The sequence below is a fragment of the Heloderma suspectum genome, chromosome 2 (genome assembly GCF_057233095.1).
Source record: "Heloderma suspectum isolate Gila_16-S chromosome 2, 16-S_ref, whole genome shotgun sequence".
Taxonomy (NCBI): Eukaryota; Metazoa; Chordata; class Lepidosauria; order Squamata; family Helodermatidae; genus Heloderma; species Heloderma suspectum.
In genome coordinates, this window is record NC_139459.1 from 358723973 (window position 1) to 358750288 (window position 26316).

Consider the following 26316-nt stretch of genomic DNA (forward strand, 5'->3'; position numbering starts at 1 on the left):
TACGACACAAGTTATTTGTAAAAATATATCTGACAGAATCTCTCAATTGGAGGCCTATACGAAGAGAGCCAATGTATGTATCTAATTGTAGACATTAATTTATTAATTAGACATTAGCTTGTCTAATGATATGAAATTGTCTACTTTTGTGGATAAACTTTTGCATGAAATACTTTCTATATCCTCTGATTATTCTCTTGATATTGAGCAGGCATTTTGTGTGCCAAATCCTAAAGGGAATGATTATACAATTATAGTTCAATTTGCAAAGTCTCCACAAAGTGTTATATCCTGAATTTGGCAAAACAAGCTGGAAGCCTTTCCTGGAAACAGGATAAAATTATGCTGTTCCCAGATTACATTAAAGAAGTGGCAAATAAAAGAAGGCAATTTATCAAAGCAAAGAATCTGGCAAAACAAATGAACTTACAATATTACTTAAAATGCCCTGCTACACTTTGTATTGTGTCTGAAGACCAGATGAAGAAGTTACGAACCATGAAATGGCGCAGGCTTGGTTGAATGTTAAAATGCATGAGAACTCTGTCACAATTCCATGAAATGGAATTTCTAAACAAGTACTGTTAACTGCTTGCGTGCAGCTTTCATGATCTAGGCTAACTCAGAAGCAATGATTTTATACATATTTCTTTACCTGTATGTATTCTCTTCTTATAATTTTTTTCTCTTTCTCTTTATGTTTCTTCTTCTATTTTATATTTTAAAATAGATAAAATATCTAGTATAAAAACATTATTGACTGTTGAAGATTCATCTTAACTTTTATTATTATACAATACTATATCCTCTCTTTTTGATTACTATTATTACTAATATTCAGGCTTTTGGGAATGAAGCGTAGAACTGTTGCATTGATATAAAAGATTGTTTTACTAAATTGTAAGATTGCATAATAGATATAGTTTTTTAAAATGGAATACCATGGGAGGTTGGGAGATGTTGGAGTTTAAATTTAATTGTTAAGGGGTGGAGAGGGGGAGAGAGGGAGGGAAGGGGAAAGAACTTGTTTCTTTTTTCTTGACTTCCTTCCTTCCTCTCCTTTCTTTTTTCCTCTTTCTTCTCTTTCTGTTATTATGGTGTACTAAAATATTGTATGGATGAGAACTGACATATTGAGTAGGTTGTTGGTAATTTTGGTAGTGTTTATAAAGATAAAATAAATAACAATATATTCAAAAAAAGAAAAAAAGAAGCCACAACCGGTACAAAATGCAGCAGCTAAAACACTTGAGAGCTAAGCTCTTGGATCATATTACACCTATTCTGCATCGGTTACATTGGCTGCTTATTTGTTCCCGGGCCCAATTAAGGCACTGGTTTGGGCCTTTGCCACCCTAAATGGCTTGGGACCACATGATCCGAATGAGCCTGCCCGAGCATTAAGACCAGTGTCGGTGGCCCTGCTCTCTGGGCCTCCAGATAAAGACGTTAGGCTGGTGAGTATTAGGAGCAGAGCTTTCTCAGTGGTGGCCCACACCTTTGGGACTCTCTCCCCAGAGAGACGCATATGGCCTCATCACTGTTGGGTTTTTAAAAAAAAAAATATGCTGAAGACACATTTATTCAGGTTGGCATTTGTTACCTTTTGCACCCTGCTGTGTGTTTTAATTGTAATTGTATTTTCATGTGTCTTATAAACTTGTATAATGCCTCATCAGGGCAGTGCACCCTGAAAGGCAGGTTAAAAAATCTTTTAACTAAATGAATAACATTAGCAATCATATCCTGCTTTGGTCATTTTGGAAGTGGAGATCCTGACCCCACCACGCAAGAGACAGCTCTGACAGACATTGTCTACCTTGCACGGAACTTGCAGCCGTTGACAACTCACCTGTGAGACCTTTCGAGGTGGTGGATGGGAAGCCACTCTGGGCTGCTGAGAAAGAGCTGCTCCAATTCAGAGGCCAGATCCTCCGTATAAGGAGGCAACCCATGGGGCAGCTGTGGAGGCAAACAAAAAAGGAGGTATCATTTATTTACCTCTCAAATCTATAAAAAGAGATTTCCCTAGGTGCCAGGAACATTTCTCTCTCTCTCTTATGAGCCAATATGAAAAATGTTCAGCTGCCATGCCTGTGGAGGCAGAACAGAATACTCTGGATCCCTAGATACCACTGTCAAGGGCAGGCAACTATGCTACAGTCACAAATGGGACACATCCCAACTTAAGGTGGGTAGCTGTTCAACTGTGGAACTGAGTGTCTCGGGAGATGGTGGGCTCTTTTGCAGAAGGTATTTGAGATGAGGCTGGACAGCCATCTCTCAGGGATGCTGCAGCTGAATCCTGCACTGCAGAACCTGTGATTATCAGGTTGGTACATCTCTGGGTGATTTGCAGCAGATCAGCAAGGATTCTGACTCCCCACTTGTTTAACGATAATGGCAACCAAAAGTCTTCCTTTTTAAAAATTCGATGGGCAAAACTAGGAAAGCTTAGGGCTGGGGAACCAATAGTGAGGGGGAAGGAAACTTGTAGCCCTCTTGCTGTTTTGGCCTACAACTCCCATCAGCCCTAGCCAGCATGGCCAATGGCAAAGGATCATGGGAGTTGCAGGCGAAAACATCTGGAGGGCCACAAGTTGACCAACCACCCACAGTAATGGATTTGTGTATGAATGATCTGAGAGCTCAGTTCTGATGCTGACAGCAAATTCCTCAGCAGAACATGTGCTTAGAAGCACCCTTGCTCTTTAATCCTAACTATACATCTGCCCACCTGAGCCAGAATTTTCCACCTGGCTCCACTTCATGGATTCTTGTAAACAACAGAGCAGATCCTTCACGCCCAAGGTCCTGCCACCCCTGCAACACTAGAACACGTGTATGAAAAAAGGAAAGCGATAGTAAACATGTTTAACTGAGTGGTTGGTTTCTTTTCGAAGCTGTTATCACTGAAAACAATGTTAGAAATTTTGGAATTCATTCCAACAATAGATGCGCATCAGTGGGAGCTGGTCATTGCCTGTTGCTGTTAAGATACATTGCTCTCTCGTTCCTGGGGCTGATTGTAGCCCTTACCGTGGTCAGCGGAAACCCATCTCGGTTAGGGCCCTCCTCTTGGGTGATGAGCTCAAAACGGCCAGCACATCCAACCTCCAGAACAGAGAGGGGCAGCTCCAAGGGTCCCCTGGCGGGCAGGGCTTGAAAATAACGATGAGACAAGGACATCTTGAAATCCATCACCAGCTTTTCAGCCACTGCTCCCATCCACCCACCCTCTTCAATGCTACTTTGCCTGTTTTATGGGACAGATTCCTTTGTTTGAGACCTGGGAGCCATGAGATTTAAACCCATTTCAATTTGAACTAAGCGCTTCCAGAGGGCTCTAATTTCATGTCACAGACTATAAAACAAGGTAGGTTGCCAACTCCTCTCCTGACAGAGACTCCCGCGACAGCTGCATGTCAAGGAGACATTCATTAAGTGGGAGCTTTCCTCAAAATGGTGGAGCTGAGATGACCAGAAAAAACTTGATTCTTCAATTTCTCTGTGTCATGTAGCTTTTAGAAAGCAACCAGCATGCCAAATCCAGGGCTGTGGGAGAGAGGTATCCTCCTTTTAATAAACAAAAGTGCTGAGTTGCAACCCTCCTGGTGATATGTGTAAAGTAGGGATGGGGAATATGGGTCCCTCCATATTTTATTTGTACCCCTCCTTTCTATCAAGAAAAATGGCACTCCAGGCAGCTTAAAATCATAAATAAAACTTGATTAAAAGAATAAAACAAATGCACTAAAACACAATTAAATACAAAGCAATAACATGTTGTGGACTACAACTCCCATCAGCCCTAGCCAGCATAGCCAATGGTGAGCGATGATGGGAGTTGGAGTCCAACATCTGAATACTGACTTTCCCATCATCATGGACCCCAAACCAGTCCTGAGTAAGCGACTGGGGTCTGAGGAAGAAATGGAGGAGGAAGAGAAGCTGGCTGTGGCAGCAACTTGCAAACCATGTAGGCCATAAACAGCACCGGCCTGACCATTAGGCAGAGTTGGAGGCCACCTCAGGCGGCAGATCCTGAGTGGTGGGGAGCAGCAGTGAGTTCTTGGGAGGCCAGAGCTGTGTGCGCCACTTGATGCCCCGTGGCCCCTGAGCTAGCCTGCTCCCCTCAAGTGCAGTGGAGGGTGCTGCGTCCCAATGTCAATGTTATTCAACTGCCAGTCCAGTCAATCTCTGTATCTGGAATGGAGGGAAGGCACCATCTTGTCCTTTGCCTCAGGCCAGCCTTGGCCACAAGATAAGAGGAATTATGAGGAATTATGGTGCAATGTATAAATAGAAATTTGCCCATGCATTACCATATAAGGATGCTTGCTGTGACTCCCAGGATTCTTTGCTTCTCTCTCAGGGTATGTCTCTCTCTAGAGTTTGTTTGACCTTTTTAATCAACCCATCGTGGCAACTGGAATGTTGCCTAAGATCATTTTTAACCATTAGCTTGCAGTTTCACATCTCAGTCAAAATTGGTGTATCTTGTCATAAGACACCCTATCTCTCATATATTAAACTTTGCAGATGTTCCAATTTTTTTTTCAAAAAGAAAACATGCTAACATAATTACAGGCTTTGGGATCAAAAAAAGACATCAGACAGACAAAAAAAAAAGGTGCAGGTTAGCAGGATATGTTGTACTATTAGTAGAGCAGTATCATTTTCCCCCTCCCTTCTCTGGCAAGGCTGCTCTGCTGCTAACATCTTCATGACATGTAGATGTAAGACTACAACTCCCCATCATCCCCAGCCAACATGGTCACCACAAGAGTCTTGTTTTTGTTGTAATCAGCCACTCTTGAAAGAAACTCAACTGGTGCTGCTTCACCCACCTTCTACTGGTATAGTTATTAATAGGCTTATTAATGGTGTTGTTATTATCAACTGTGATGGTGAAGGAAATGTCACCTGCCAAAATTTCTGCCTATCATGCAGGGCTCTTCTGTATCTGAACATCTGCAAGAAGGTACTCCATCATCATCACCACCACAACTATTACTATTATTATCAACTTCTACTAGTACTGCCCCTTCATGGATCACTGCCTTGTTGTGGCGAAGGGGCTTGCGTAACTCAGTGAAGCCATAAGCTATGCCGTGCAGGGCCACCCAAGACGGACAGGTCATGGCGGAGAGTTCTCACAAAATGTGGTCCACTGGAGAAGGAAATGGCAACCCACTCCAGTATTCTTGCCAAGAAAACCCCATGGAATGTATCACAAGGCTAAAAGATATGACGCCGGAAGATGAGACCCTCAGGTTGGAAGGTGTCCAATATACTACTGGGGAAGAGCAGAGGGTATTTCCAAGTAGCGCCAGAAAGAGTGAAGCAGCTAGGCCAAAGCCGAAAGGACACTCAGCTGTGGATGTGTCTGGGGGTGAAAAGAAAATCCGATGCAGTAAAGAACAATATTGTTTAGGAACCTGGAATGTAAGATCAGTGAATCAAGGTAAGCTGGAGGTGGTCAAACAGTAGATGGCAAGACTGAATATCGACATCTTGGGAATCAGCGAACTCAGATGGACAAGCATGGGCGAATTTAATTCAGGTGACCATCATATCTACTATTGTGGGCAAGAATCCCTTAGAAGAAATGGAGTAGCACTCATAGTCAACAAAAGGGTGGGAAAAGCAGTACTGGGGTACCATCTCAAAAACGATAGAATGATCTCAGTACGAATCCAAGGCAAACCATTCAACATCACAGTAATTCAAGTCTATGCCCCAACCACTGAGGCTGAAGAAGCTGAAGTTGATCGGTTCTATGAAGACCTACAACACCTTCTAGAACTAACACCAAAAAAAGATGTCCTCTTCATCATAGGGGATTGGAATGCTAAAGTAGGAAGTCAAGAAATCACCGGGATAACAGGCAGGCATGGCCTTGGTGTACAAAATGAAGCAGGACAAAGGCTAATTGAGTTTTGCCAAGAGAACACACTGATCATAGCAAACACTCTTTTCCAACAGCACAAGGGGCAACTCTACACATGGACATCACCAGATGGTCAATATCGAAACCAGATTGATTATGTCCTTTGCAGCAAAAGATGGAGAAGCTCTATACAGTCAGTAAAAACAAGACCCGGAGCTGACTGTGGCTCAGATCATGAGCTGCTTCTTGCAAAATTTCGGCTTAAATTGAAGAACGTAGGGAAAACCACTAAACCATTCAGGTATGACCTCAATCATATCCCTTATGAATCTACAGTGGAGGTGAGGAATAGATTAAAGGGATTAGACCTGATAGACAGAGTGCCTGAGGAACTATAGATGGGGGTCCGTAACATTGTTCAGGAGGCAGCAACTCAATCCATCCCAAAGAAAAAGAAATGCAAGAAAGCAAAGTGGCTGTCTGATGAGGCTTTACAAGTAGCTGAGGAAAGAAGGAAAGCGAAAAGCAAGGGAGAAAGGGGAAGATATACCCAAGTGAATGCAGAGTTCCAGAGAATAGCAAGGAGAGACAAGAAGGCCTTCTTAAATGAACAATGCAAAAAAATCGAGGAAAACAACAGAATGGGAAAGACTAGAGATCTCTTCAAGAAAATCGGAGATCTCAAGGGAACGTTTTGTGCAAAGACGGGCATGATAAAGGACAAAGAAGGCAGGGACCTAACAGAAGCAGATGAGATTAAGAAGAGGTGGCAAGAATACACAGAAGAACTATACAGGAAAGATCTGAATGTCCCTGATAGCCATGAGAGTGCGGTCACTGAACTTGGGCCGGACATCCTCGAGAGTCAAGTCAAGTGGGCCTTAGGAAGCATTAGTAACAACAAAGCTAGTGGAGATGACAGTCTTCCAGCTGAGCTATTTAAAATCCTAGAAGATGATGCTGTTAAAGTGCTGCACTCAATATGCCAACAAATTTGGAACACTCAACAGTGGCCACAAGACTGGAAAAGGTCAGTTTACATTCCAATTCCAAAGAAGGGCAATGCCAAAGAGTGTTCAAACTACCGCACAATTGCGCTCATTTCACATGCCAGCAAGGTGATGCTCAAAATCCTACAAGCTAGGCTTCAGCAGTATGCGAACCGAGAACTACAGGAAGTAAAAGCTGGGTTTCGAAGAGGCAGAGGAACTAGAGATCAAATCGCCAACTTTCGCTGGATCATGGAGAAAGCAAGAGAATTCCAGAAAATCGTCTATTTCTGTTTCATTGACTACGCTAAAGCCTTTGATTGTGTGGATCACAACGAACTGTGGCAAATTCTGAAAGAGATGGGGGTACCAGATCACCTTACCTGTCTCCTGAGAAACCTGTACGAGGGTCAAGAAGCAACAGTAAGAACCAGACATGGAACAACCGATTGGTCCAAAATTAGGAAAGGAGTACGACAAGGCTGCATATTGTCACCCTGCTTATTTAACTTATATGCAGAGTACATCATGAGAAACGCCGGGTTGGATGAATCACAGGTCGGAATTAAGACTGCTGGGAGAATTATCAACAACCTCAGATATGCAGATGATACCACCCTAATGGCAGAAAGCAACGAGGATCTCAAGAGCCTCTTGTTGAGGGTGAAAGTGGAGAGTGCAAAAGCTGGTTTGAAACTCAACATTAAAAAAACGAAGATCATGGCATCTGGCCCCATCACTTCCTGGCATATGGAAGGGGAAGAAATGGAAGCAGTGACAGATTTTATTTTCTTGGGCTCCAAGATCACCGCAGACGGTGACTGTAGCCATGAAATTAAAAGACGCTTGCTCCTTGGGAGGAAAGCTATGGCAAACCTAGACAGCATAGTCAGAAGCAGAGACATCACCTTGCCGATAAAGGTCTGTCTAATCAAAGCTATGGTTTTCCCAGTAGTAACGTATGGCTGTGAGAGCTGGACTATAAGGAAGGCTGAGCGCCGAAGAATTGATGCTTTCGAACTGTGGTGCTGGAGAAGACTCTTACGAGTCCCCTGGACTGCAAGGAGGTCAAACCAGTCCATACTAAAGGAAATCAACCCTGAGTGCTCATTGGAAGGACAGATCCTGAAGCTGAAGCTCAAATATTTTGGCCACCTAATGCAAAGAGAAAACTCCCTGGAAAAGACCCTGATGCTGGGAAAGACTGAAGGCAAAAGGAGAAGGGGACGGCAGAGGATGAGATGGCTAGATAGCATCACTGATGCAATGAATATGGACTTGAGCACCCTCCAGGAGAGAACGCAGGACAGGAAGGCCTGACGTGCTATGGTACATGCGGTCACGAAGAGTCGGACATGACTGAACGACTGAACAACAACTAGTACTGCTGACAATTATTAGGACCTGTTTTATCGTTTGGTGCTGCTTTACTGTGTTATGGTCCTGGAGGTTTTCAACTGAAGGGTGACGCTAAACATGTTAAATAAACTTAACATAAACAATAAAGAGCCAGTGTGGTTACTGTTAGAATGCTGGGACTGGGACTGCGGTGATCTGGGTTCTAGCCCCACTCAGCCATGAAGCTCCCTGGCTAACTTTGGGACAGTAATAGAATCATAAAATCATAGAATAGTGGGGTTGGAGGGGGCCTATAAGACCATCAAGTCCAACCCCCTGCTCAATGCAGGAATCCAAGTCAAAGCACCCCTGACAGATGGCTGTCCAGCCTCGTCTTGAATGCCTCCAGTGTGGGAGAGCCCACCACCTCCCCAGGTAATTGGTTCCATTGTCGTATTGCTCTAACAGTCAGGACGTTTTTCCTGATGTTCAGCCAGAATCTGGCTTCCTGTCACTTGAGCCCATGATTCCATGTCCTGCACTCTGGGATGATTGAGAAGAGATCCTGGCCTTCCTCTCTGTGGCAACCTCCCAAGTGCTTGAAGAATACTGACAGTCACTGACTCTTAGTCTAACCTACCTCATAGGGTTGTTGCGAGGATAAAATGGAGAGGAGGCAGACCATGAAAGCCGCCTTGGGTTCCTTGCAAGAGGAAAAAAGGCGGGATATAAATGCAATACTAAATAAAATATTGCTAATTATTACTATCATCATTCGATTCTATCCTTGCGGGGGGGGGGGGGAGTGGACCCTGATCAGCAGCCCGGACACCTAATGGGAATTAGCAACCGCTGAACGGTATAAGACAAGGGCGAGCCCTCCCCTCCACGCTGCCCCAGCCGCTGGGGAGCGGCAGTCAGGAGGAGGGTCGCCAGGAGAAACCTCTGTCTCAGTCTCACCGATCCTCTCCAGCTCCATCTCAGCTGCCACGGCGGGCGCAGGGGCGGGACGTCCCTTAACCCGGATGCGCTCACTGCTGGTCCATAAACGCAGGGCGGAAGCTTCAGCTACGTCCAAGAAAGATAAGCAGAAAGGGCGGAAGGCAGGGCCGTCGTCACTCGGCCGGGCGGAAGTAATGTCCGCAGTTCGGCACCAAAAACCGGAAGTGGAAACCCAAAGCGATATGGCGATTGGTCGATCGCGGTGAGAGCGGAAGCCCGGCTTGAGAAAGCGGAAGGGACCGTTGGGAGGGGAGCGGAAGGTTTTGTGTTGTTGTTTTAAAATAGGATTTTAAAGACAAGGGGTAAGTTAGCTAATGAACTAGCTATTGTCCAATAGCAGTGCGATATGCAAATGAAAACGCTTCCCGATCTCCCCGCCCCATCATACGTCAGCTTCAACAGCCTGCTATTCAAATCAGAAACTGTCTGGTCTCGGGACCTCACGTGCTTCGAACGTTTTCGACCTGCTATACAGTTCAGCCAATGAGCGGCTGGTATGTAAATCAAGACCTCTCCGCCTTGCTTTGTTTTTTTTTGCACCCTTCCTCGCATCGGGCCCACAAACTCAGCTATCTCACCAGCCAATACGCTTCGCGTTGCTAGGCAGCTTATGCAAATCAAAGTACCTCCCTCCTCCTACGTGGTTGCGCTGGGGCGTGTCTATACTGTGGACGCGAAGCGTGAGCAAGAGGCAGAACAACGGAAGACGAAGCAGCAGCGACGACCGGCGAGTGGAAAACTTAAAAGGAGGGAGTCGAAGGTGCAGTATGTATTGGCATGAGCCGTAGTGCATCATGGGGCAGGGTTGGCCAAAGCCCAGGATGGGGAAATTGACATGACTCTCAGTGCATCATGGGAAATGATGCCTGGCCTGGTGTGTTGTGGGATGGGTGTGAGAGACCTGTTTGTATTGATTGTCTTTATTTTTATTTTATTTATTTCATTTCTGTACCACCCAATATCCGCAGCTGTATGGGCGGTTCACAAAAATGATGTCAGCCCTTCAGCATCCTAGGAAAGGGTTGCCCCAAGTCTTGATGGGTACAGAGCGGAGGTGGGCAGACTTTGGGGGTCAACTTGGTTTTTACTAGAACCCTGAGATCCACCAATTGGAGCCAGGTGCAAAATAGTGGCTCAGGCAAGTAAGACATACACAGACGATTAAGGAAAAAGGGTGCATCTGGGCATATGCTCAGCCAAAAATTTCTGATCAGTATTAGAACCAAGTACATCAGTCCTTTCACACAAAAACCTGCTCCTGGTTTTCTGCCAAGCATTCTTTTTCAGCAACTTATTTGCCGGGGGTGGGGAATACTTTATAAGTGGTTGCTGTTGTCAGGCAATTGGGAATCAGAAACCCCTGCCAATCTATGGAAAATCATCCAGAAATCTATCAGTAGATCCTGGTCTACTTTCTGCATAGCGTAAGACAGGGGCAGGCAACCTGCGGTAAAATCCAACATAAGTCCTACTTAAGAGTAGACCAATTGAAATGAATGGGATGTAAGTTAGTCTACTTTTAAGTAGTTCTTCTGTTGGATTTTACCCCTGGTACCTTCCATCTGTTTTGGACTACAACACCTGTTAGACTTAACCAGCATGGCCAGTGGTCAAAGAGCATGGGAGGTGTGATCCAAAACATCTGGAGAGCATCAGATTGCCTATGCCTAGAAGATATGAAGGAGGCAGGCCCATATGTAGTAGCCACAAAATGTGTATGCATGCTGAAAAGAGGGAATCAGTCAGTGCGGAACAGCAGATTGCCAAATTGCTAAATTATTGTCTTATTTTACTGCTTGATTGTAAACTGGTCCAGGAGGCTTTTTATGGCTGAGGAACAGCATTAAAAAAAGTATTTTTTATTAGTGCAATCCTATGCAGGTTTAGACAGGAAAAAGCCTACAACTCCCAGCATTCCCCAGCCAGCCCTAAATAAATAAATATGTTTAAAAGCTGTTTAAACTGCAAACACTTACTTGGGAAGGAGTCCCATTGAAATCAAAGGGCTTTGTTCTGAGTAAACATGCATAGGATTGCAAGGTTAATTGTATTAACCGCTAGAGAGATAGCTGTGTTAATCTATTGCAGTAGAAACATCAAAGAGGCTTGTGGCACTTGAAAGACTACCAGATTTATTATGGCATAATCTTTCATGGACATGAAAGCATCTGGTAAAGCTGTCTCTAGTCCATGAAAATTTAACCCATGATACATCTGTTAGTCTTTAAGGTGACACAGGACTCTTTGTTGTTTCAACGGTGTTGTCAGTGACAGCTTTAATTGTATAACACTTAAATAACTGGAATTGGATGATCATCCCACAACTCAAGGCAAAAGCCACGAAGGCAAGGGGAAGGCAGCTGCCTCCCTACTGTAGCATGCACTAGAGTAGCAGTGTCTCATGCTTCTGACGTGATCTCTGAAAGTCTTTGCCACAAGGACTGGCCATTTCTGCTTCAGCCATGGGCCCTAAGAGACACAAATGTAATATCAATTATAACATTAAAGTAAAAACTGTGTAAACCTGAGTCTTGCATTTTTGTGGCCACATTTTTGAAAGCCAGCAGTGACTATGAACAGGCTGGTAGCTATATCTAAAATAAGAACTCGGGCCTCCCCTTTTAGTTTATTTATCGATTTATAGAGAGATTTTTATCCTGTCCTTCTAGGGCATGTGCAATACTCTCGGCAGCATGTAACAATTTAAAATCATAATGTCATAAAATGCATTAAAAATTTGTTGTTCAGTCATTCAGTCGTGTCTGACCCTTCGTGACAGTCGTGTCTGACCCATGCACCATAGCATGCCAGGCCTTCCTGTCCTGCGCTCTCTCCCGGAGTGCGCTCAAGTCCATATTCATTGCATTGGTGATGCTATCTAGCCATCTCATCCTCTGCCGTCCCCTTCTCCTTTTGCCTTCAATCTTTCCCAGCATCAGGGTCTTTTCCAGTGACTTTTCTCTTCGCATTAGGCGGACAAAATATTTGAGCTTCAGCTTCAGTATCTGTAGTTCACTGATTCCCAAAATGTTGATGTTCAATCTTGCCATCTCATCTTTGACCACCTCCAGCTTACCTTGATTCACTGATCTTACATTCCAGGTTCCTAAACAATATTGTTCTTTACAGCATCGGACTTTCTTTTCACCACCAGACACATCCACAGCTGAGTGTCCTTTCGGCTTTGGCCCAGCCACTTCACTCTTTCTGGCGCTACTTGGAAATTCCCTTTGCTCTTCCCCAGTAGTATATTGGACACCTTCCGACCTGAAGGGCTCATCTTCCGGCGTCATATCTTTTCTCCTTGTGATAAGTTCCATGTGGTTTTCTTGGCAAGAATACTGGAGTGGGTTGCCATTTCCTTCTCCAGTGGACCACATTTTGTGAGAACTCTCCGCCATGACCTGTCCGTCTTGGGTGGCCCTGCACGGCATAGCTTATGGCTTCACTGAGTTATGCAAGCCCCTTCGCCACAACAAGGCAGTGATCCATGAAGGGGGCATTAAAAATACAACAACACAATAAGTTAAAAATTCACTGAACTACAACGAAAGCAGAGACTACGGGGGGAAAAAAACATAACTTTTACATGAAACAGCAGACACTTAGGTTGGCAAAAGCCTACTTATGAACCTACCTGTAAACTATGGTCTTCATCTGAGGCCCTCCTCAAGTGCCTCCCTCCTCTGAGGATGGTTTGGAGGATGGCAGCAAGGGAGAGGGCCTTCTGAGTGGTGGAACACTCCCCAGTGACAGCCACCTGGCACCAACATTGTCATCCTTTCAGAGCCTGGTTAAGACTTTACTCCCAGGCATTTGACAGCATATGATAAGATTTAATGTTCCTGGAATTTTTATTGTTGATTTTGCAAAATTGCTCTATATTTTTGTATGTGAGTGGTTTTATGTTATGCTATTCTATTGTGTTTTTAGAGTTTTAATCTTTGTAAACTGCCCAGAGAGCTTTGGCTATTGGTGCTATAGAAATGTAATAAATGAATTAATGAGTACCCTATTGGAGTAAAAGTGGCTTTAGAAACCGGTGAAAAACAGCCAGAAGGGGTGCCAAGCCCACCTGCCCATCCTGCCATACCCGTCCCCAAGCATCCATGAGCTTCACCTGTCTGACTCTCATTTTCTTCCTCTTCCAGACAGTGACCTTGCCAGTCAGCTATGATTGTCTTGCCCCCCGGACTGACGGAGGAAGAGGAAGCTCTGCAGAAGAAATTTGCCAAGCTCAAGAAAAAGGTCAGACCATGGGTATTGATTTTGGGATCCTGATTTACTTAGGTCCTAATTAAACCAGATTCATATATGCCAACGTGAGACAAAGTCACAAACACATCAGTTTAACGGTTAATTGATTACACAAAGATGATAAACGGAGGCAGAAAGAATATGTAAAGAAAGGTCATGTCCCTTCAGTTGACAAAGCAGGCCTTGGGCACAGCTGGCTGGACTCTATGGTCCCCAGAGCATACGAGATGTTCCCCTTGGACTGGCAACTTTCTCCTGGCTGGTAGCGTGCACATGCTTCCTTGGAGCGAAACTAAACCACCAAACCAGCCTGCTGGATTTCATAGATGTCTCTTTCTAGTTCAAGAGCCTGTCATGCGAAACACACTCCCTTCTCTGGAGAAGGGGGGCTTCTCCCGATAGAAGAACATCCTTATCTCAAAGGATGAGACCAATTCACTTAAGGCCAAACAGCTGTGGCTGTACTTGCTTGGTACTAATTAAGGCGTGTGAGAGGCCTGCTAGTAGCTGTCCATTGTACAAAGGCCCTGCCTTAATTAGCTAAAACTTGCTAAAATCTACTCACTGTGTTAAGCTACCCAAGTCTCTATGCATTCAAACAGCATGTAGGACACTGTGTCAGTTCAACTCTTGACTCCAATCCAGTTCTTCTGGTGTCAACCCACTATGCTGTGCCAGTGCTGAGGGCAAACATTACCCTGGCCAGGCCAAACTAAGGGGCTAGGAAGCTGCCCTTCAGCCAAGTCGGGCCACTGGCCAATCTCAGCTTTCCCCAACCTTGCAGGGAAGGCAAAGGCCAAGCGAAGCCCACTCCTCCTGCAAGCGCTGAATGAGTGTACAACCACCATTCCCCCAGGGGAATCTCTTTTTTATCGCCATCTGTGATCAGAGATGACAAGAGGATTCCCATTTGCACCACTCGACCTCCCATGGTGGGTTCCTCTCCCCACCTCCTTCCAAAGCCCCCGGTAGCCTCCAGACCGAGATGGTGAGGCCCACAGAGTGAGGCCCAACCACCGCAGGCTGCTTGGGCAACCTTTGTGGGCTAAATTAGGCCAGTGGGCTGGAGGTTGCCCATCCATGTTGTAGTAGATCATGACAGGGCGGAGATGGAAATTGTCCCAATAAAAGGGATTACAGAACGGGAGGGAGATCGGGCTGTAAATATCAGTTCTTAACTCTCTCTTTTTTTATATATTCCACCTCAGAAAAAGGCCCTCATGGCCTTAAAGAAGCAACAGAGCTCAACCAGTCAAGCTAGCCAGGGCGGAATTAAACGCTGTAAGTCAGGCCTCCGTGGAAAGGGGTGCAATGAGGTGTGGTGGTTCCAGGGGCATCAACTCCTAGACATCTCTCTCTCTCTCTCTCTTTCCCTTTCCCCCCACCCCCTTGCAGCCATCTCAGACCAGCCAGTAGTGGACACAGCCACAGCTACTGAGCAAGCCAAGATGCTGGTGAAGACGGGGGCCATCAGCGCCATTAAAGCTGAGAACAAGAACTCGGGGTTCAAGCGCTCTCGCACTCTGGAGGGGAAGCTGAAAGTAAGCTGAGCTAATGGGTGGCGGAGGTGCCATGGCACACACTTTAATGCAGGGGTGCAGAACCTCTTTCAGCCCGAGGGCCAAATTCCATGTTGGAGAAGCTCTCAGGGGCCACATCCCAGGGGTGGGCGGGGCCAAAGGCCAAAGGGGCGGGTCCAAAAAAAACAAAAATAACAAAAATTTTAGCTTATGGCTCTCACTGCTGGTAACTAAACATTAGAGGAGGCATTTTTAAGCCTTTTAGAATTGTGGGGGGGGGGATACACAAAAGCTGGGAAACCACCAAACAACCAGTGGTTGGGGAAAGGGGATGGAGCCATCTGGGGAAGCAGGGTGGTCTTCTGAAGGACCCCAGCTGGGCCGGATTGGGACCCTGGGCTTGAGGTTCTGCACCTCTGGTTTAATGGGAGGTGGTGATGTCCAGCATACTTTTCATCTCTGTGTGTCTTTAGGATCCTGAAAAAGGACCGGCCCCAACTTTCCAGCCTTTTCAGCGCAGCATCTCAGCAGATGACGATTCCCAAGAGGTACCTGGAGTCTATGTTCCCGGACAGGGGAGGGAAATCTAATGGGTTAGGGCAGGGTTGGGCAGATCTGGCTTGCTCCTCCCGCTTCACTGGTTCACAGTACCTGGGGGGTGTCCTGTCGTGTCCTCCTCTTTTCTGGAGCTCCACCCTCTTTCTGTGAACCCTTGATATCCTGACCTACATGCAGGGATGGGTCAGTGCTGGCAGGGGCCCCTATGCAACGTGGGATAGGCTAGCAAGAGTGTATGATGGATGTCGGCTGTTGTACACAGCGGGATGACCTGGTTGTACAAGTGCATTGTGGGAAGTAACTGAAAATCAGCAGATCGCCAGGAGAGCAGCTCTCTAACCGAACTCCCGGGGTATACCAAGGGAATAGATGATGAAGTAGGAAGGACTCTGTTTTGAGTTATTATCTGCGAGCTGCTCTCGAATGCCTTGAGCTACAGTTTATCCAGCCAGCCAGGCTTAGAATCAACAACACGCCATCTTGAAACAGACAGTGAAGGAAAAATGTAGATCCCACAAGATCTTTGGGGTGTCTAAAGGCAAAGTGGTGGATGTCCTCAGAGGCACCGCTAGGGCTGGGCCATGGGGCGCAGGTCTGGGGCCCTGCACTCCAAGAGGGCCCCCTCACAGGCAGCTGTGGGTGGTAGCTCTTCTTCCTGCTGCTGCTGTGACACTAACGGAATGCACCACAGCGGCGGCTGGTCAACAGTGCAGCCCCGCAGCATGCCACTTTGATTTGCAGTGCTTCTCTTCATTAATGTTGACCAGCAGTGCGCTGAACCAGTCAGGTGCTGCCTTTAGGGGGGCACCAGAGTGGTGAGAGGCTACCGCACCGGTGCTTTCCTTTAGCGGTGCTGTGGCCTGGCAGGAGCGGCCACTGCCCCCCAGGTAAAAATCAAAACGGCAGGTTTGGCTAGCAGGGCAGCAGGGAGAGGCTGGCCAAGGGGAGGGGGGGTTCCTCGGAGAATACCCTGGCCAGAGCCTCTTCAAACCTGATGGTGCCTCCGAGTGTCCTGATTTCTACCCAGGGATTGTGATCTGATAGTTATTGTGAAATTGCTGGTGTCATTCTTTCCTTTTCATTTGTAATCTTACATTTTAGGCACGGCGCCCCCAGAGGAAGTCTCTCTATGAAAGGTTGGTTTTGGTCTTATGCTGTTACGTTCATCATAAAATCCAGATAATTTGTCCTCTCAGTATGAAATTTGGCCAGTAAAATCTGGGCGGATTTCCACAAAATCCTGTGAACTATGGGTGGGTTGTAGTGGCATAATCATTTTCTGCTGAGGTGTGATGGCTGCTGTTTTGTGACCAGTTTTGCATCCTTTCAAAACACACCATTTTCTTCTCTTGGTGGTATAGATACTGGGAAACATTCAGGTATGTAGTGGGGGTCTCCATCCCACTGGTTTGCTGAAAAGTTAAAGTTAAAAGACGCCTTAAGGACTAACAGGTTTATTATGGCATACATTTTTATGGACTACAGCAGCCTTCCATGACCTGGTGCCCTCCAGATGTTTTGGACTTCAACTCCCATCTGCCCCTTTGGCATGGCCAACAGTCAGGAATGCTGGGGGTTGAAGTCTGGAACGCATCCAGAAGGTATCAGGTTGGGGAAGGCTGGGCTGAGGCATAAAGCTTTATCGTGAGTTGCAGGTCTTGGGGTGGGGATAGAGGATGTCAGAGGGTAACAAAATGCAGAAAGTACAGAGAGTGACAATCACAAAATCTTGATGGTGACAGCACAGACATTCTGGCATTGCTAAATTAATGGGAGTGAAGGAAAGGGGGAAGTTCGGTAATGCCGTCACTTCTTGGCTTTCAACCAGGTGCGGTGGTGGCAACGGCTGCCAGCACTTCCAATCATCCCAGTCCCCTCCTCCTCCTCACGCTATAGCCCCCTGCCAGTTGATCCTCTGCCTTGCCTGCTCTTCCCCAGCTTTGTGAGCTCCAGCGACCGTCTGCAGGATCCAGAGAAGGATCCAGAAACGGGTAGGGACCCAGAGAAGGAGTCCGACCGGAGTGAAAATCTGCGCGGTTACGAGTGGGACTATGACCGGGATCGGAGCCGGGACAGGAGCAGGGATCGTGACAGAGACCGAGACCGTGACAGAGACAGAGACCGGGACCACGACAGAGACCGAGATCGGGACCATGATAGAGACAGAGACCGAGATCGGGACCGAGAGGGCAGCTTCCGCCGTAAGAAATTAAAGTGGGTCTTCTAGAGAGGGCAGTATGGATACAGAAGCTTCTTAGCTCGAGCTGAAGTCCTGGCTTCTCAGCGAAGGTGGTGGGTAGCGGAGTTGGGCATTATGATTTTTCCAAGAGAGACTGGCATCAGGTTTGGGGGCTTCTGCAAATAAGTGAAGTTGGTAAGAGGGAGAGGCCAGTTGGGAAGCAGGATGCATAGTTTCCCTGGGAGGGCAGCTAAGATTCTGAGAGGATTTAGCATCCAGTGAGGTTCAAGAGGGTCCTCCTGGTGATAGCCTGTTCCTAAGCTGCCTTTGTTCCTATCCCTCTGCCCAGGGTCGGATTCTTTCCCAGACCGACGGGCCCCGCGCAAAGGGAACACGGTGTATGTGTATGGGGCGGACATGAACCAGACCATGCTGCGCACCGCTTTCTCGGCCTTTGGAAATATAATTGACCTGTCTATGGACAACCCCCGCAAGTGAGTGCTGGGAAAGGAGAAGGCAGGACCCACTCAAGGCACTCTGGTGCCTGAGGCAAAAAAAATCCAGATGATGCCACTGCCCTGACCTAGCGTGGGCCCGAACCCACCAGGATGTTCTTCTGCACAGGGTACGCTAAAACGAATGAGAGCTGTGCAGAAAAGCACACAACCTCCCAGTGGATGGTGCCTGAGAGGCCAGATCTGTCTACTTCCCTCTCTGCCACCCTTAATGGCAACCCAAATCTGCCACCTGGAGATTGCCTTGCCCTATGAGGCCAACAGGGCACAACTAACCCATTTCCACTCTCTTGAGGAAAGGTTCTATACAAGCGGGAGATATCCCATCAATGCTACTTTGTCCGTGAGTTTTAGATAATGTTTCCAGAACCAAGTTGATATGGACAACAAGCTCTGTCCAGAACTGAGAAAACAGGCCAACCACATCTTGTGTGTGTTCAGCAGCCTTTTGTAACGCTGCACTGCTGGCAATTGGAGAAGGGTAGCATATTTTTCATAAACAATCGTAAAGTGGACCTGGGTCGCACATAATGCTAAGCCACGGGAGAAGGAATAACCAAGAATTAAGTTTTGCTTTAACAGAGTCCCACTTTGTCCTTATAAACAAATCAGGAATTGTGGTTTAAAATAAACCCTATTTATTTAATACAAGCCAGCAAAATAGCCCTGGCTTCTTCAGCAATTAACAAGTTTCTTTTAAACCTCAGTTCCCAGTTTGCACCTAACAACCAGCGAGAAATCGGCTAAAATGAAACGGAATTCTGGTTTATTCCTCCTCCCAGTCATGCCAGAGGAAGAGAGGGGAGCATGCCCTTCCTGTTTATTATTTTATTATTTATTTGTAATACTTTGTTGTTGTTGTTCAGTCATTCAGTTGTGTCCGACTCTTCGTGACCCCATGGACCATAGCACGCCAGGCCTTCCTGTACTCCGCTCTCTCCCGGAGAGTGCTCAAGTTCATATTCATTGCATCAGTGATGCTATCTAGCTATCTCGTCCTCTGCCGTCCCCTTCTCCTTTTGCCTTCAGTCTTTCCCAGCATCAGGGTCTTTTCCAGGGAGTTTTCTCTTCGCATTAGGTGGCCAAAATATTTGAGCTTCAGCTTCAGGATCTGTCCTTCCAATAAGCACTCAGCGTTGATTTCCTTTAGGATTGACTGATTTGACCTCCTTGCAGTCCAGGGGACTCGTAAGAGTCTTCTCCAGCACCACAGTTCGATAGCTTCGATTCTTCAGCGCTCAGCCTTCCTTATAGTCCAGCTCTCACAGCCATACATTACTACTGGGAAAACCATAGGTTTGATTAGACGAACCTTTGTTGGCAAGGTGATGCCTCTGCTTCTTACTATGCTGTCTAGGTTTGCTATAGCTTTCCTCCCAAGGAGCAAGCGTCTTTTAATTTCATGGCTACAGTCACCGTCTGCGGTGATCTTGGAGCCCAAGAAAATAAAATCTGTCACTGCTTCCATTTCTTCTCCTTCCATATGCCAGGAAGTGATGGGGCCAGATGCCATGATCTTCGTTTTTTTAATGTTGAGTTTCAAACCAGCTTTTGCACTCTCCACTTTCACCCTCAACAAGAGGCATATTGAGATCCTCGTTGCTTTCTGCCATTAGGGTGGTATCATCTGCATATCTGAGGTTGTTGATAATTCTCCCAGCAATCTTAATTCCGACCTGTGATTCATCCAACCCGGCGTTTCTCATGATGTACTCTGCATATAAGTTAAATAAGCAGGGCGACAATATGCAGCCTTGTCGTACTCCTTTCCCAATTTTGAACCGATCGGTTGTTCCATGTCTGGTTCTTACTGTTGCTTCTTGACCCTCTTACAGGTTTCTCAGGAGACAAGTAAGGTGGTCTGGTACCCCCATCTCTTTCAAAATTTGCCAGAGTTTGTTGTGATCCACACAATCAAAGGCTTTAGCGTAGTCAATGAAGCAGAAATAGACAGAAATAGACTGGAATTCTCTTGCTTTCTCCATGATCCAGCGAAAGTTGGCGATTTGATCTCTAGTTCCTCTGCCTCTTCGAAACCCAGCTTGTACTTCCGGTAGTTCTCGGTTCGCATACTGCTGAAGCCTAGCTTGTAGGATTTTGAGCATCACCTTGCTGGCATGTGAAATGAGCGCAATTGTGCGGTAGTTTGAACACTCTTTGGCATTGCCCTTCTTTGGAATTGGAATGTAAACTGACCTTTTCCAGTCTTGTGGCCACTGTTGAGTGTTTCAAATTTGTTGGCATATTGAGTGCAGCACTTTAACAGCATCATCTTCTAGGATTTTAAATAGCTCAGCTGGAAGACTGTCATCTCCACTAGCTTTGTTGTTACTAATGCTTCCTAAGGCCCACTTGACTTGACTCTCGAGGATGTCCGGCTCAAGTTCAGTGACTGCACTCTCATGGCTATCAGGGACATTCAGATCTTTCCTGTATAGTTCTTCTGTGTATTCTTTCCACCTCTTCTTAATCTCATCTGCTTCTGTTAGGTCCCTGCCTTCTTTGTCCTTTATCATGCCCGTCTTTGCACAAAACATTCCCTTGAGATCTCCAATTTTCTTGAAGAGATCTCTAGTCTTTCCCATTTTGTTGTTTTCCTCGATTTCTTTGCATTGTTCATTTAAGAAGGCCTTCTTGTCTCTCCTTGCTATTCTCTGGAACTCTGCATTCACTTGGGTATATCTTCCCCTTGCTTTTCGCTTCCCTTCTTTCCTCAGCTACTTGTAAAGCCTCATCAGACAGCCACTTTGCTTTCTTGCATTGCTTTTTCTTTGGGATGGATTGAGTTGCTGCCTCCTGAACAATGTTACGGACCCCCATCTATAGTTCCTCAGGCACTCTCTCTATCAGATCAAATTCGTTAAATCTATTCCTCACCTCCACTGTAGATTCATAAGGGATATGATTGAGGTCATACCTGAATGGTTTAGTGGTTTTCCCTACGTTCTTCAATTTAAGCCAAAATTTTGCAACAAGAAGCTCATGATCTGAGCCACAGTCAGCTCCAGGTCTTGTTTTTACTGACTGTATGGAGCTTCTCCACCTTTGGCTGCAAAGGACATAATCAATCTGATTTCGATATTGACCATCTGGTGATGTCCATGTGTAAGAGTCGCCTCCTGTGCTGTTGGAAAAGAGTGTTTGCTATGATCAGTGTGTTCTCTTGGCAAAACTCAATTAGCCTTTGTCCTGCTTCATTTTGTACACCAAGGCCATGCCTGCCTGTTCTCCCGGTGATTTCTTGACTTCCTACTTTAGCATTCCAATCCCCTATGATGAAGAGGACATCTTTTTTTGGTGTTAGTTCTAGAAAGTGTTGTAGGTCTTCATAGAACTGATCAGCCTCAGCTTCTTTGGCCTCAGTGGGTGGGGCATAGACTTGAATTACTGTGATGTTGAATGGTTTGCCTTGGATTCGTACTGAGATAATTCTGTCGTTTTTGAGATTGTACCCCAGTAGTGCTTTTCCCACCCTTTTGTTGACTATGAGTGCTACCCCATTTCTTCTAAGGGATTCTTGCCCACAGTAGTAGATATGATGGTCACCTGAATTAAATTCGCCCGTGCCTGTCCATTTCAGTTCGCTGATTCCCAAGATGTCGATGTTCAATCTTGCCATCTCCTGTTGGACCACCTCCAGCTTACCTTGATTCACTGATCTTACATTCCAGGTTCCTAAACAATATTGTTCTTTACAGCATCGGACTTTCTTTTCACCACCAGACACATCCACAGCTGAGTGTCCTTTCGGCTTTGGCCCAGCTGCTTTGCTCTTTCTGGCGCTACTTGGAAATTCCCTCTGCTCTTCCCCAGTAGTATATTGGACACCTTCTGACCTGAGGGGCTCATCTTCCAGCATCATCTCTTTTAGCCTTGTGATACGTTCCATGGGTTTTCTTGGCAAGAATACTGGAGTGGGTTGCCATTTCCTTCTCCAGTGGACCACATTTTGTCAGAACTATCCGCCATGACCTGTCTGTCTTGGGTGGCCCTGCACGGCATAGCTTATGGCTTCACTGAGTTACGCAAGCCCCTTCGCCACAACAAGGCAGTAATCCATGAAGGGGATTTGTAATACTTAGTTGGCTTACTGCTTAATATAGTAAAATCTCTTAAGCAGTGCACGTAGCACTAAACCGTGGTTCAACGATACATGCGAACGCTTCCACAATGTTTCCTGAAGGCAAGAGAAAGGGACAAAATTATTTTGTCTGCTCATTGATCCAAAATGAGAATTTGCCTTGCTTGTTACTTTAATGTAAAACCCTCCATGGCCTTGTCTCTCTCCCCCTACCCTATTGCATCTTATATCCAGATACATCCCTGCCTGTGACATTTGCTCCTCCAACTCAGTGGCCTGAAATTATCTTTCTCCCTTGAACCGCTTTGCTTTTTCTCCCTTGCAGCCCTTTATGGCTAGAAAGTTCTGGTTTCTTCCTTTTCTCCTGTGCTGCCCCTTATGCCTCCCACAATGCCTGTGTGATATCAGCTCTCTCTCTTCCTTCAAATCCGTCCTCCATTTCCCACCCCTTTCCTCTGTGGTTCCCCTTTAGACTCAAGGACAGGGGCTCGCCACCTTGTGCTTTGTAAAGTGGTATGCCCGCCAGCAGCCGTTTATGAACGCCTTTTACTAGAGCGCAGTCAGGCATGCTGGGTGCTTTCCATATGTCAACGCTAACCCTTCTCATTTCCCACCCTCAGCTGCGCTTTTGTCACTTACGAGAAGATGGAATCTGCAGATCAAGCCATTGCTAAGGTATTAGCCTCTGGCTGTTCTTCTGTATCGCCTGCAGTGGGCCTGAGAAACAGGAGGGGAGGGGCCATGGTTCAGTGGTAGAATGCATGCTTGGCGTGCAGAAGCCCCCACGTTCAATCCCTGGCATCTCTCAGTAGGACTGGAAAAATCCCTGCCTGAAACCCTGGAGAGTTGCCGCCGATCATGTCGATGACACTGGGCAAGATGAGCTGATGACCTGACTCAGTATAAGACAGCTTCCCGAGATCCTTTAGCCAGTTTTTTCTTTTTAAATTAATTAACAACATGTGTGTGTGTATAAAAAAAATTAGTGTGTGTGTATTGCAGCATGGAATGCTAGTGTCTGTGTGCACGTGTGTGTGTGCACTGCAGCATGGAGAGCTCCTTTTCGGTGTTCCAGTGAGTCAGCCATGTTAATCTGGTGGCCTTGTCTGAGTTCAAATCTGCACCTTTGCAATCCAGTGGGCCAGGGGGTAAAGCATACTTAGTATCAAAGTCCACAGACTCAAGATTTTAACTGAAATGAAGTGTACTTAGGACTCTGTTCTTTAGGCAGATTTCTGCACAGGCATTTTGGCGTATTTCAGCATGTTTTTCCAGACGATCCAAGAATGCGTTGATTTTGCATTCTCTGTGGGCCTGTGGTAGCTCCTGTTAGCACCTTATTGGATATATTTCTTTTTCATCAGCAGGAGCTGACTATCAGCTAAGGTGCTGTGGTCTCACACTGGCTGTCACTAAAATCTGGCAAAACTGCAAGCAGCTTGCACTGAGCGGGATTTTTCCACACTTGTCATCCATCTTAGTCCATCATGGCTTCTCTAGAGGAGAGGTGGAGAACCAGTGGACCTCCAAATGTTGCTGAACTACAGCTCCCATCAGCCCTGGCCCAAGGTCTCTGGCTCAGGAGGCTAAGCCTCTTCAGATTGTGCTAAACTATAGTTTAGGGGCATCTTCCAGAGGGGTGGCTATGTTACACAGCTGCAGCAGCAATCCAGAATCTTGTGACACCTTAAAGACTTAACACATTTAAGGCGCAATCTACGCATGTTTAGACAGAAAAAGTCCTACTTCTCCTAGCATTTGCCAGACAGCATGGCTGGCTGGGGAATGCTGTGAGTTGTAGGACTTTTTTCTGTCTAAACATGCATATGATTGTGCCCTTACAATGCAGTCCAATGCATACTTACTTGGGGGCAAGCCCCCTTGAACACGGTGCGATTTATTTCTGAACAAAGATGCATAGGATTGCGCAGTTAGTTTTTGTTAGTCTTTAAGATGCTGCAATATTCTTTATCATTCTAGAAGTCATTCTAGGCCACTAAGGGTGCAATCCTGTGCATGTTTAGACAGAAATATATCCTTCAACTCCCACCATCCCTCCAGTAAGCCATGCTGGCTGGGTCATGCTGGAAATTGTAGGATTTCTTTTCTGTCTAAACATGCATAGGATTGCACCATATGTGACTGCTGTACACATTGCTTAGGATCTTTTGGTCTCCTTACAGCTCAATGGCATGGTTGTAGAAGATGTGCAGCTGAAGGTCAGCATTGCCCGCAAACAACCTATGCTGGATGCAGCCACTGGCAAATCTGTGTGGGCATCTTTGGGTAAGTACTCTGACTTTGGAGAGGAGAGAATGGATGTGAGGGGCTGGGTTGGTCAAGACCCTACCCAGTGGGGGGAATGGATGGATATGGGACTCATGGAGCGCAAACCTCCTGTGTTTTTTTGAGAGACAGGAATCAGATTCAGAGGAGAAACGGGATCATGAAGTGGGTGGGGAGGGGAGTGTGAGCTGGGTTTTCAAAACATTTCTCTATGTTGGGAACCACAGTAGAAACCTATTTCAAAGTTCAGAGCTAAGTCTAAGCTAAGGTAAGCTGTTTCTTTTCTGTATTTTATCGAAGGGATTAAGATGAATATAAGTCCCCAAAACATTCCTGTACCTGAAATGAGTTTAGGGAGTATACAACTACCTAGTACGAACTGGCAAACCCCCCCCCCCCACTACTTTGAAGGTGGAGGTGGAAAAAGCGGGTATCGTTCTCTTGCTGGGATCACTGATGTGCTGCTCCCCTTTCCAGCTGTGAAGAATAGCGTCAAGGGCTCTCACCGAGACAAGCGATCCCAGGTGGTCTACGAGGATATCTTCTGAGGCTGGTGTAGCAATCCCCACTGGAGCAGTGCGGCATTTTTCCTTTTGCTTTGTTTAATTGCGGTGCTCCAATAAATGTTGGCCATTTTTATCTTTGGGAGCTGTCATAATTTCACCTCAGGACTGCATCTTCGAAAAGTACTGTACCCATCCTTTCTAATGCTTTTTCTACTCACGCTTGGACCTCAAAATTTGTCAGAGCTGGGAAAAAGCTTGGCTCCATAACGCAGAGGTGGGCAGATCAGGATCGACTAGCTGACTTGCAATAAATCAGCAAGGTGTTCTGAGTCCCAATTAACTTAACGGCAGCAGCAACAAAATGATTTTTTTCCTCACCTAAATTAGCTAGCCTGCTGAAATGAGAAAGGTTTGGGGCAGGAAACCAGGTGTAGACTTTTCTGTGAAAATACGGTGAGTTCTGGTCCTGAAAACAAATGTGCCAAGGGCCTACTAAAGTCCGGACCTGCCTGTTAAGTAGGTATCCAGACTGTGACTTGGCCACCCCAGCTTGGTGGAACTTGTCTGAGATGCCCTGAGGGGTGCTTCTCAATTATCTTGTCTTGATTCCAACAGGGGAAGCCAATGCATTAGGCATTCTCTGCTGTTCTACTTTTTTCCTCCCCTGAACTTCATAGAGAGCCCTGTGTATACACAGTTTGTGTCAGGACCTGCTCACCACTGCCCCAGGTGGCGAGGCATGTAACTGTAGCCTCTCGGTGAAGTGTCAGGAGGCACACGCGTGGGGATGCTCCCCGGGGAGGACCACTGAACTGCAGGTGGCAGCTGCTCTGCAAAGAACTGTCCAGACATGGGCTGGATCCTTCTTGGCAGAAAGGAGTATTAAGGGCTTCCTGCCGTTTCTCAACCAAGGCTCAGCTGCAAGGCCTGACCTGCTTCTAATCTTGCTTTTTGGTCCTGGCTTGATCTCTGGCCCTGCCTTCTGGTTTCTCCTCCAATCCAAACTGCTTTTTGGTCCTGACTCACCCCAGACTGCTGCCATGGCCCAGCTGGTGCTGGCTCCAGGTCCTTGGGCAAGACGCCCTCAGTGGGCCGATGCCCTTGCTGAGTCTACCTTCTCACTGCCATGGTCACCAGATGCTCTGGCTCCTCATCCTCTTTCTCATCCTCGCTAAGACAATGGCAGTGAGCA

At 46.4% G+C, this 26316-nt stretch overlaps 3 protein-coding genes across 6 annotated transcripts in view; 1 reads left to right on the plus strand and 2 right to left on the minus strand.

Annotated features, from left to right (window-relative positions):
• SKIC2 (SKI2 subunit of superkiller complex) overlaps nt 1-9220 on the minus strand; it is a 42446-nt gene extending 33226 nt beyond the window's left edge. Inside the window, exons 1-4 of one of the 2 annotated variants that reach the window (XM_084841049.1) lie at nt 9181-9220; nt 8861-8923; nt 3040-3161; nt 1853-1962 (exon numbers count right to left, since the gene is read on the minus strand). Coding sequence is in view for 1 of the 2 variants with exons in the window: in XM_084841048.1 (XP_084697174.1) it covers nt 1853-1962; nt 3040-3161; nt 9181-9199 (251 nt within the window). In the remaining variant the exon portion in view is untranslated. The remainder of the gene's footprint in view (nt 1-1852; nt 1963-3039; nt 3162-8860; nt 8924-9180) is intronic. The other variant, XM_084841048.1, reaches the window with a different exon arrangement.
• A 225-nt stretch (nt 9221-9445) lies between these two features.
• On the plus strand, nt 9446-25287 carry NELFE (negative elongation factor complex member E). Of its 3 annotated transcripts, none has more exons than XM_084841074.1 (11): nt 9446-9716; nt 13374-13470; nt 14688-14760; nt 14875-15020; nt 15473-15547; nt 16659-16693; nt 17496-17758; nt 18086-18230; nt 22953-23007; nt 24516-24618; nt 25096-25287. In XM_084841074.1, exons 2-11 carry the CDS (start codon nt 13396-13398, stop codon nt 25164-25166), a joined length of 1041 nt encoding a protein of 346 aa, XP_084697200.1. In that variant the 5' UTR covers nt 9446-9716; nt 13374-13395; the 3' UTR covers nt 25167-25287. The 3 variants fall into 3 exon arrangements, with proteins under 3 accessions (XP_084697200.1, XP_084697201.1, XP_084697199.1); XM_084841075.1 differs by lacking the exon at nt 9446-9716 and adding an exon at nt 9890-9987; XM_084841073.1 differs by lacking the exon at nt 9446-9716 and adding an exon at nt 9890-9982.
• LOC146355581 (complement factor B-like) overlaps nt 22972-26316 on the minus strand; it is a 61503-nt gene continuing 58158 nt past the window's right edge. The window contains exon 19 of the mRNA XM_084841054.1: nt 22972-23049. The gene's annotated coding sequence lies outside the window, so the exon portion shown is untranslated. The remainder of the gene's footprint in view (nt 23050-26316) is intronic.

Excerpts from the sequence above, each read along its gene's own strand:
- NELFE (XM_084841074.1), top strand. The coding sequence starts at position 13,396 with ATGATTGTCTTGCCCCCCGGACTGACGGAGGAAGAGGAAGCTCTGCAG. Across the intron at positions 15,548-16,658 it reads CAGATGACGATTCCCAAGAG|GCACGGCGCCCCCAGAGGAA; the intron begins GTACCTGGAGTC and ends CTTACATTTTAG. Across the intron at positions 24,619-25,095 it reads ATCTGTGTGGGCATCTTTGG|CTGTGAAGAATAGCGTCAAG; the intron begins GTAAGTACTCTG and ends TCCCCTTTCCAG.